The sequence below is a fragment of the Tupaia chinensis genome, unplaced genomic scaffold (genome assembly GCF_000334495.1).
Source record: "Tupaia chinensis unplaced genomic scaffold, TupChi_1.0 Scaffold000096_1, whole genome shotgun sequence".
Lineage (NCBI taxonomy): Eukaryota > Metazoa > Chordata > Mammalia > Scandentia > Tupaiidae > Tupaia > Tupaia belangeri.
The window spans coordinates 3,565,913-3,577,520 of NW_006159558.1; the positions used below are offsets into that span (position 1 = coordinate 3,565,913).

The 11,608-nt window shown below is 41.9% G+C and overlaps 1 protein-coding gene and 1 pseudogene across 6 annotated transcripts in view; one reads left to right on the forward strand and one right to left on the reverse strand.

Annotated features, from left to right (window-relative positions):
• Positions 1-11,608, forward strand: part of SEMA5A (semaphorin 5A) — a 525,920-nt gene that overhangs the window by 187,746 nt on the left and 326,566 nt on the right. For all 6 annotated transcript variants that reach the window (XM_027769892.1, XM_006143315.2, XM_006143312.2 and 3 more), the window contains one exon: positions 5,623-5,823. In XM_027769892.1, the coding sequence (XP_027625693.1) occupies positions 5,700-5,823 (124 nt within the window). In that variant the 5' untranslated portion in view covers positions 5,623-5,699. The remainder of the gene's footprint in view (positions 1-5,622; positions 5,824-11,608) is intronic.
• Positions 1,022-1,499, reverse strand: LOC106734342 (60S ribosomal protein L21 pseudogene; annotated as a pseudogene).

The following is an 11,608-nucleotide window of genomic DNA, read 5'->3' on the forward strand; positions in this document are numbered from 1 at the left end:
TCGTTCCTTGGTGGAACATTTCCCCCTTCTCTAATCGTCACTTTCCAGATCCCAGGGGAAGAACATTTCAGGCACTTGGGTTACTTTTCTCTTTCTTCCATTCAGAAGGCAAAGATGTTAGGACTGGATTAGAGTGGGTGGCCTATTGTAATGGAGCACCGCTCTGATTGTGAGTAGTTCGGTATAACTCGCGTCCTAGTTAACAGAAGGAAATTCTCTGTAGGATGGCACCTGACACACTGAAAAGTTATGTGCAAGAGAAGAATTAGCTCTTAGCACCTAACTGATTTGAACCTGTTCTCAGAGACTGAGGCAGGGCAGTGCTCCAATCCACCTCCAGGTGGACTGCTGCCCAGTGAGAGCCAGTGCATCGTGAAGCTGCCCTGGGTACCAGCGTGGGAGGGTGCCAGCACAGCGGGAAGCGCTGGGCACCATGCCCATCATGGAGCTGGCACTCCCTGTGGGATTCGTATTCCTGTCATCATCCTTCCTGTGTACTCTGTCATTGCTCATTTGTTGGGACTAGGGCTGTGATCATCTGCCGTCTTCCCAGAATGGGCTGATGTGGGTGCCCCGAGCTTCCTTGTTCTTAACACAACTCAATTCCATCTAAGAACACCTCTGGCAAGCGCTAGTCTACTTTAGAATATATCCGATAGAATTCCATGTCTTATGTCTTGAGTCAGGAAGATAAGAAAAGATGGGCTACTTCATTTCTTCACCTCTAGACTGGAGATCCAGAGTGACTTCCAGTTTTATAGACTATGTATGACTCTTTTCCCAAGAGTGAAAAATCCTACTTTCAATCGTCTAACCCAGGAACAGCTAATACTTTTACATCCATTGTCCACCAGATGCTCTGGGCCTGGGCAGGGTGTATGGATGTTGGACAGAAGTACCCCTAGTTCCCCACTTCCTTCTCCCGCCCTCTTAGCATTTCCCCTCTACCAAAGCCACACTCTTGCCTGGTCTTTTTTTTTTTTTTTTCATAGACCATAGATTAGTTTATTTTTAACACCCATTATGCCATGAATTCATAGGGAATAGGTTCCAATAGTTCAGGCTTCTTTTCATTGGTTCTTATAAAGTGTGCTTGTCTTGATGGAGCAGGCTGGCGCTTTAGTTGAACCCAGGTACCTTTCTCTTTGGCTTTCTTCTTTTTGTGGTCATTTTCCTTCACACGTTTTAGGAAGCTATCTCTGCTCTTAGAATGCTTAATATGCTCAATACGCACATTAATTCTTTTGGCAAAAATCTTGCCCTTGACTTGTTTGTTTATAACAATGCCAACAGCATGCTGGGTAACATTGTAGACTCTTCCAGTTTTGCCATGGTAACCTTTGTGGGGCATTCCTTTCTGAACAGTACCCATTCCCTTGATGTCTATAATATCACCTTTCTTGTAGATTCACATATATGTTGCCAAAGGAGCCATTCCATGTTTTCTACTTAGAGAGCGTATATTGGGTGCCTCTTCTTTTTCCCTTTGTGTTCATCATTTTGGTTACTTTCTTGAAGATGGTGGTTCCATCCTTGCCTGGTCATTGTTCATGGTCTCTTCACTTGTTTCTCTGCCCAACCTGTTATTTAGTCAATAGGAGCATCCTGGAATCCTCTGCATTCTTACTGACCCCAGCTTCCTCCCTGCTCTCAGTCCCTGGACCTACACTTCCTTTTATCCACTCCATAATTACAGCTTCTTGGGGCAGTGAAGCCTGACTCCGTGCTGCAAATTCATGCACACATAGATAGCTGGGCATGCAGTTAGCACTCAATAAATATTGAATGGACGAGAGATGGTAAATTTACCTGGACCTTCAGGCTTCTGTCAGTTTGGTTCATATTGGGTTGACTCCTATTAGATTTTTAAAAAACTCTTTAAAAAATACTGTTGTCATTTCTTCAGTCTCCAGAAAACCTTTCCATTTCCTTCACTCAGAATACAGAGATGGAATTTTATTTGGAGGGCAACTGTTGTAATTTCCCCTTCCAAGCTGTTCTCTGGAGAAAATTCTAAGTAAAAAAAGGAAAGAATAAATAAGAACAAGAACAGCAAAAAGGCAGAATCAAGGGGCCCACATCATTTACAAAATATACAACTTGGCAGACCCTAGGTAATAGAGTATTGAAGATTTTTTGCTTAAGCAGGGTAAAGGAGAAAAAAGTTTTATGTCAATAACAAGCATTTACAAGAAAAGGAGCCTAGAAAACTTTGAAGAAACATGAAAGCTTGGTAGTGAGGAAGTTTATTTAAGAAAGCGTTTATTGTAGAGAATATAAATTATAGATATAATTATATTTTGTTGCATATTATATAAAGTATGTATTTAATACTATTATAAATATCATATTATATAAATATATATTCTAATCATAAGATCATTTGGAAGTGAAAACAAAGACAAAATGGAATTGGCTTTAGCTTCTTGAAACTGCAAATGCAAGATACGACTTTTGGAAAATGTATTTAATTGTTGATGCAGAATAAAAAAATGAAACAAAAAAATACAGAGATGGCATTTCAATGCACCTCACCTTTATGTTTCTCTAACTTGAAAAATCGTTATGTATTTATGTGCACAGCCCTTTTATTTATATTTTAAAAATTTGCCAAAGGGCATGTGCTCTTATAAGAGAGAGAGATAGAAACAAACAGAGAGAGAAAGAAAGAAAACACCCTCTAGGGGACATGGTCACACCACAATCCCTTTTCCTTTATCTCTCCTTCTGTTTGAGAATTTAAACATGCACACATGTGTGCTAGCAAGCTGACAGGTCTGAAGATTGAACCGCACAGTTAGCCATGTGGGAGCCAGCTCATGTAACTACCAGATCACGTGATGGCCTGCATAGTCCTTTTAAATGTTAATTCTCTCTTCCCCTTTTATAACTTCTATTTTACTGAGACCCTCCAAGTTTCCCACCTAAGATTTTTCTGCATCTTCTTTTAGCTGACATCTTTTCTCTCAAATCTGTAATCTTTTCCCCATTCACCACGTCTCAGAAAAGAAACGACATTTAAGTGTCTGTTTTCTCTATCCTAAAATTTTCCTACCTTTTATCTTTCAGTGCTATTTTGATGTCATGGACTTAGCATTAAAGGTGCCACACCTGGGGCCAGCAGGAGGCATAGTTATTAAGCTGCTGGATTCCCAAATGGCCAACCACAGCTGAGTCCTCGACTTGACATCTTTAAAATCACATCAGGCATGTGGTGTGCATGCCCCCAAATCCTGAAAAGAACATGGAGGAGAAGGGATTGCAGCATGGCCATCACTCCTTGGGAAGTGATTGTTCACTTTCCCTTCTTCCTGTCTCTTTTCATCTCTCTCCAGATAGTGAACACACGTTATGGTCAAAAAACCCACAAAACACCAAAAACAACAACATAACAACAAAAAAAACAAAAAAGCTCCCCCTCAAAAAAACAAACTTATGGTCAAAAAAACACAAAACACCAAAAGCAACAACATAACAACAACAAAACAAAAAAGCTCCCCCTCAAAAAAACAAAACAAAAACCAAATGGTTATATTCTCATCTAAACAATTCTTTTTTTGGTAACTGAATATTTTTAAAAATTATATTTTATTCATGATAGGGAGTGTGTACATGCAAGAGAAAGAGAAACATTATTAAAAATTATATTTTATTCACGGTAGGGAGTGTGTACATGCAAGAGAAAGAGAAAGAGAGATGCCAGGGTCTCGTCACTCTGTCATCTCCTTACCCAGCCATCCAGCTTGTCCAGACCTTGGGCGTGTGTCTGTGCACCCAGTGTATTTCTGCTTGACCAGGTCACAGCTTCGGTTGGCCATGTAGCCCCAGAATTGCAGTCAGTACACTACGGGCTGCACCATTGCAGCTGGGCTGGGTTTCTATTGTATTGAAATAAATGGCATCGCTATCCGAAGTCTTGAGTTTAACTATGTCTCTTTGCTGTGGGTTTCCAAAATTTAGCAAATTAACAACCATTTTACTATATTTTTACATTTTGGGAGTCAGAAATTTGGGCATGGCTCAAGTGGGTATTTAATTTGCTTTCATGATACTAAGTCTCTCAGTAGGTTCTAGCTTTATCATGTATTTGGTGTCTTGCAAGTGGGTTCCATGGGAGTTGCCAGTCCAACATGGAGGCTAGAATTGGGATTGGGAAGTTGGAATTCTGACCTGGTATCTCAGCGCCCCAAAAACATGTTCTAAGAGACAGGAAGTGGGAACTGCTGGTATTGCAGGACTGGGCCAGGAACCCAGCACCCCCAATTCTGTTGTGGTTCCATTGAGCAAAGCAGTCACTGAGCTGATCAGATTCAAGGGAGTGACATAGAATCACTCCTCAATGGGAGGAGCCCAGGGCCTGTGACTGTCCTGAAGTCAACACACTCTTCTTTACCCACCACGTTTTTTCCCTTGCTCTTTGCCTTTACTTTGTTTGCATTGACCTGCTGAAGTCGCAGCTTCTCTGATTTCTTTTTTGAGCAATTCAAATGAATGTCACTTCTGCGTTCTTCTCTACCAAATTTCCTATGTACAATCTTATAACAATGACCTCATTAGTATTCCATTAAAATTAGTACTTGCCTAACAATAAAAACCTCATGCTGTAGGGCATTGTGCCTTCCTAGACTTTAACCTACTTGAAATCCCTTTCCAGACTCCCCTTTACGTTTTCTGGGGTCTGGATCAAGTCCAGGAACTCATTTTCCCAACATGATGACACATACTCCTTCCTCTAACCCACCCAATGTGCCTTTTCACCCTTTCCCTTGGCATGGTTATCTTTTAGAAATCTCCCTCTGCTGACATACTCTTTTTCCTTCCATGTTAAACTCAGATATCAGCTTCTCCATAGCCCTGTCCCTGACCCCTCTAAATAGCAGTAGAACTCTCCTGAACTCTCACAGTGCTCCTGATTCTTTTAAAGGTTTTCCGAGAGCTTGGATTATAGTCATTTTTACAAGCCCCTCTTACTTTAAGCTTATTAGTCTTTTAAATCGTTCATAATCTGTAAAGTCTCACATCCTCGGTGTAGTGCTTTCGCTTCACCCAGTAGGTGCTCAATAGATTCACTCTTGATCTTAGCCATAGATTTTACAGGCAGATCATCTGTAAACAGAAAAGGATAAATTCACCAAATGTGGACAAGGCGCAGTTGGGTGGCATAATGCTAATCAGTTTATTGGCAAAAGACAATGGTCATGACCTTGTTAAATAGGGTCTTTGAGATGTTAAAAGGGGTGGGCAAGAATTTGTAGTTTCAATATATAGATTTGTGCCTGTACCACAGGGGTATAAGGACCAACTTCCAAAAAGTCTCAAATGACTATTAATTGATTAATAGTTACTTAGGTGTAGCTATGATGGCTCTGTAGAGCTTAAACTTGTACCTTTCTCCATTTATAGTAGGTGATCTCATAAAATTATATGCATGGAAGTCTGTACACACACACACAGAAGCAGGCACACAAGCAGTCTGAAACATCATCTAGGAAAAGACGTACTTGGTAAACTCTCTTTTGTTTCTACAAAGCATAACCTCCGAATTAGTAATGGGGATCTACAAAAGGCCCCCAGAAAACCCGAACGCGTGTTTATCCAGTTCTTCTTTTTGGTGTGTTTTAGGCACTTTTCACACATGAGGGGAAGACGAGCTTCTGGTTAGAAGACGAGTGCCCAGAGTCCACGGCCCCTTGTCCACCATGAAGGGCACCTGTGTCATTGCATGGCTGTTCTCAAGCCTGGGGTTGTGGAGACTCGCCCAGTTAGCGGCACCGGACGCCTCTCAGTGCCAGAGAGCTGAGCACCCCGTTGTTACCTACAAAGGTAAGGAGCGAGCATGCTCTGACCACAAAGCTAAGTTGAAGTGCACGTTCTGTATGCAGTAGCAAAGGGAAGCAGAGTAGCAGTTGCTCTGTTACTGTGTCTCTTGTTTTAGATCTTGCTTAAAATCAAGGCACAACTCCAAAACTATCTGTCACTACACTTTCACATCCAGACACTATCACGATTGCTATGTCATCTCTCAGATAGAGATTACCATGGGTAGAGAAATCCCATTATTTAAGACTACCTTTATTTAACACGTGCTGCAGGCCTCTTCAGCATCTGAACCAGAGAATAAAAATATGACCACAAAAATGACAGTAAAACCAAGTAAGTGAATTCTTCACTTCAGCATTTCCCAAATGAAAGGTACCCCTTTGTCTTAACCTAGAATTGCATGGCAGCAGGATCGATTTCATGTCTCAAGTATCTCCATAGATCTGTAGGATTAAGCAGTTACTCTGTCTATTCAATGATTTGTTCATTTTTAAAGTTTATTTATTTCTTGTATGAGAGAGAGAGAGAGAGAGAGAGAGCGACCTTCTAGGTCTGGGACTTAAACCACTGTCAGCCTTGTGGGAATTCCAGTGCCTTAATCACCACTCCACCTGCTGGCCTGCATTTATAAATCTTTATTTTTTTATTTATTTAGAGAGGTTTTTGCTATAGGGTGCATGCACTCACCAGAAAGTCAGAGAGATACATAGAGACAGAAAGCGAGAAATCAACCCCCAGGAGAGATGGCCATGCTGCAGTCCCTTCTCCTCCATTCTCCTCTTGCGATCTTGGGCACACACACACATGCACCTGGTGTGAGTTTTAAGCCACCGGGTCTGGGACTTGAACCGCAGTCAACTACATGAGAGTCCAGTGACATAGCCATTACACCAACTGCTGGTCCTCCTCATTTATAAATCTTAACAATACCATTATTGCAACAAGTGAAAAAAAAAAAACAATAATTTTATAAACTCACCAATCATTGAGTGAGAATTAATCCTGATGGTCTCATGAGTACTTGTGTATTTTTGTTAACAGCTGGATTGAAATAGGATCTAAATGAAGTCCATACATTGGGATTGGCTGCTACATTTTGGAATCTTTTAAAATATTTTACTTTTTTATTACCTCTCACAAATTAATTTTTAAAGAAGCTGAGTTATCTTATAGAGTTTCCCACTGTCTGGATTTTGCCCATTTTACTTTGTTTCTGTTATTCAAATACTACTTTTCTACTTCAGAAGGCTTTGCACATTTGTAGTAATATCAAGATAACTGATTAGATGTGACCTTGAATCCTTTTTTCGTTGACCCTGTCATGTGTGGTGCTGTTTATCACTGTCAGAAGGCAGTGAATGTTCATATATTTTTAAAAATTAGCAGTCATTTATGATTCCTGTCTAAATATTGGGTCTTCGGAGTACCAGCAGATGGCATAATGGTTACATTGGTGGACTCCCGTGTAGTCGACCGTGGTGTGAATCTTGGACCTGGCAGCTTAAAACTCACGCTGGGCTTGTGTGCCTGAATGCCCAAACTCCCAAGAGGAGAATGGAGGAGAAGAGGAGAATGGAGGAGAAAGAATTGCAGCATGGACATTCCCCAGGGGGTAATTTCTCATTTTCTGTCTCTCTGACAAGTGTATGAGCCCTATATCAAATATGTATATCTATATATCTATATATCTATACATATATATATAGTCATTTCATGGTATATTTTTCTATGCAAAAATGAGTGATGACTTTTTCGATGACCCAATATATTCATCCATTTATGGTCACAAAACTGGGATTTTCTTTTTATATTGAAGAGAGCCTTTTGCTATAGGCCTGTGTGCTTGTTGGAGAGACCGAGAGAGACAGAAACACACAGATGTGTGAGCTTGCTGGAGAGACCGAGAGAGACAGAAACACACAGAAACACAGAACTCACGCCCTGGGAGGCTGGCCATGCTGCAATCTTTTCTCCTCTATTCTCTTTTCGGTATTTTGGGCATGCATGCAGGCATGCCCAGTGTGAGTTTTTAAGCCGCTGGGTCTGGAACTCGAACCACACAGTCTATGACATAGGAGTTCAGCGATGTAACCATTATGCCATCTGCTGGTCCCCAAACTGGAAGTTTCTACTTCCACCAGCTTTTCTTTATTTAATGCTCAGAATAATCCTCTATAAATGAACTTTCCTTTAATTATTTGACTACCCTGAAGGCGCAGTTCACATGGGAAAGTCAGAATAAATGCTCCCTCTCCAGGCTTTTCCCATAAGACCACTGCCGTGGTTCTCGAACGACACTTCAAGCGTTCATTCGTTGGTCAAATGTAAAGTGTTCTATTTGCTTTACAATTTTTTAGATGATCAGAGTGATGACATGAATTTCAACGTATCGACGTATTTTAATCCATTGTAGCTTTTGTCCTCGTGTATATTGCACCTGTGGCATTTCAAGCCCCAGGAAGCCCCTGGAAGGCTGAGTTTTCCTGACAAACTGTCAACTTTGATAGCTTCTTTACTCTCTGGAGTAACAGTAGTTCCCTCCTCCTTTGGTCCATTTCCTTCCACAAATGGAGCCATCACCCACTTCTAGCTGCTTCAAACACTACAGGTGTTCATAGTTAGATTTTTTTCAATGGACAGTGATACAAGACACACATTTTAAAAAGTAAAATGCACCATAAACGTCTACTGATACTTCTAGCTCATCTCCAGGTCTCTGAGGTCTTTCTGACTGTCTCCCATCTCATGTCTGCCTTTTCCTCCTGGGCATAGAATCTGAGTCTCTGCTGGCTGACACTGTCATTCTCATCTTTTCTCACAGTGCAGACCCTGTTGTTTCAGAGGAACAGTTCCATGCAATCCTAGTTGTTTTTGATGACTGAATACTTTTTAAGATGGTCTTTTCGCCTCTTCCCTCTTCTTTTGGTTCTCAGAGTTTATATTTCGCTGGGGAATTCACATAGAATTACTGCTTTAAAGTAACTTGAAATACTTCTCTTCTGTGAAGTTATACCATCAATCCAACAGCAGTTATATGCATTTGTTCAATTTTGTTTTTGATTTTTACAGATTCTTAAAATTTACATTTATTTTGTAGTGTTTCAAAGTCAAACTGATATAATAAGGGCTGTTCAGAGAAATCTAACTGTGCTCTTTCCTTCATTACTCTGTTCCCTTTCTCTGGACTCAGGAAAACTACTTTTTGCTGTGAACCTGTAAAATCAAGGAAACATGTGACCAATTTGCCATTTAATGCTGAGATAGGATTAAGGTAGAACTATTTATACCACAAGAGGAAAAGAGTAATAGGCTCATGTAAGACTGAAACCCAAGAGGGCAGACATGAAGTCTTAGAGCTTGAGAATAATCTCCTTTGACTCCTCCCAGTGGGGTAGCTGGGTAGCCCTGCCCCGGCTTTGCTGAGTACAGCCTATCTAGCTGCTCTTCTTGGAGTCCAGCACTGGTTGCTTTCCAAAGGTAATAGCTGTAAACGGCTTTGCTGATTACAGCCTATCTAGCTGCTCTTCCTTGGAGTCCAGTACTGGTTGCTTTCCAAAGGTAATAGCTGTAAACTGTTGGTGGTTCTACGATTCTTAGGTCTCAAATTGTACCCGCCAGGTAGATGTGGTTTTGGTGGGTACTTTCTACTCAGACCCACATTCCCTTTGGCCTAGTCCTCATAGAAGCTTTCTCTTACGACTCTACCCCATGACAGGTCTCCGCTTGAGTTACCAGGCTTCTTGATACATTCTTTTTTTTTTTTTTTTTAAGAGTTATTTTATTTAACTTTATTTATTATTATTATTGTTACATTGTATTTGACCAGAGGGAGAGACTGAGAGAGAGAGGAGAAGCAAGAAAGCAAGCCACCAGATCTGGGACTCAAACTGCAGTTGGCTATGTGCGAGTCCAACACTCGTATCCACCACACCTTCTGCCTACCCCAATAAATCCTTTTGAAATCCAGTTGGAGGACACGGTATAACCCAAAACGAACAGCATTTATCAAAGCCATTTCAGGGCAGTGCTGTGGGAAGAAACCAGATGTTTATCAGTACAAGGATAAATGTAAAGAATTAGACAAAAGAGGGGAAAAAATTACCTCAGCCCAGGAGAGGCGTGAGGACAGGGAATAGCTTTAAAAGGGAATTACTTAATCACCTTCACCTGGTGATGGGAAGGAGCCAGGTAAAGGAAGAGGCCTAGGAGAGAAGGGAGAGGGGGAGGTCATTGATTAGGGCAAGTCCCAGGGGCTGTAGGAGGGCATAGGGTACTGGGAACAGGTGCCAGGTTAGCTATAGGAAGCAGAGCCCACCTCCAGTGTGGCTGCAAGAATGGATGCCAGGGTACCCGGGATGCAGGGAAGTTAGTGGATTGGGAGGAGGGTGGGAGGGGAGGGAGTTCCTGAGGACCTCCTCCATCTTGGCTGAGAGAGATAGGTCGGCCACGAGCCAGGAGCATGGGGGCTTTAGGAAGGAAGTGATTCTCGGAAGAAAGGATACGACTGTTGATCAAACACACACACACACACACACACAGATGGCTGTGTGTAGATGGAGCAGCCCAAGCCAGTCCTTGAAGCAGCTCATGTTACAGTCAAGCAGGTGGCCACTGCCATGCAACATGAAGGCGTTTTGGTAAAGCAGGACTCTGTGAGAAGGTTGGGGCAAGTAGGATGAAACACCAACAAGGGAGAAATAAAGGAAGATCTGTATCATCTTGACTTTTTTTTTTCCTTCTGTTTTTGGAGAGGTTTTTGCTATAGGGCGTGTGTGCTCGCCAGATAGACAGAGAGAGACAGAGAGACAGAAAGCGAGAAATCACCCCCCTAGGGGGGATGGCCATGCCACAATCCCTTCTCTTTCATTCTCCTCTTGGGATCTTGGGCACACACGTACACGAGCCTGGCGTGCACTTAAGCTGCCTGGGCTGGGACTCGAACCACGGTCGACTACATGGGAGTCCAGCGACATAGCCATTACACCAACTGCTGGTACCTGGATCATCTTGACTTCTCAGGTCTTGGTTTCCACGTGCATTTATAGCAGCATGATTTAGTGTTCACATTCATGGCACTTTGCACAAGAGGCTGCTAACAAAGTCGACTAGATGCTAAAGGAACGTCTTAATGCAGCTAAGCACATTTTGTCAAAGTCTTGATTTGATTTACCTGGCTAGGCAGAAGATGCTGGCAGGGTCCTTTTTTCCCAGACTTGGTTAAGTGTTTGCCACCGTGGGCTCCTCCAGCCTGGCGGAGTTCATTGCTCAACACGCTCTAACAGCTTGCTGTGTTTGCAAGATTATTCCCTTGACTGTATGTTCTGGAATATTTATCTCTGATTGTGCAGTGGCTGCTAAAACACTCTGACCTGTTCCAGACACACTGTTCACACTTATGTCCTTGTCATTTGCTTAAATGTCTATTCCAATAAACAGGGAAGAATAGTGACCCTTCAAGGCAGCATGTTTCTCAGCATGCTTATCGAGTCTCATAACCATCTCTGAAATTAGTTTTAAATGTTTAATGTCTACTTAAGGCAATAATGCCGTAGTCTTGTTTCGTTTGTTTATTGATTAAAGTTTACCCAGCATGCTGGCTATTTAGAGAGTGTGTTCTGGTTAAAGGAATCGGTTTATGGGGAGCAATTTCATGTTATGTGCAGAGAAAGACCACCAGTGGCTGAGTCACGCCACACTCAGGCTTTCCTGCCTTGAAGCCTTAATATCATGACTAATTTGGAGCCTTTCTTCAATGTCTTAGCTGGCAGCATTTAGTATTAATGCCTGT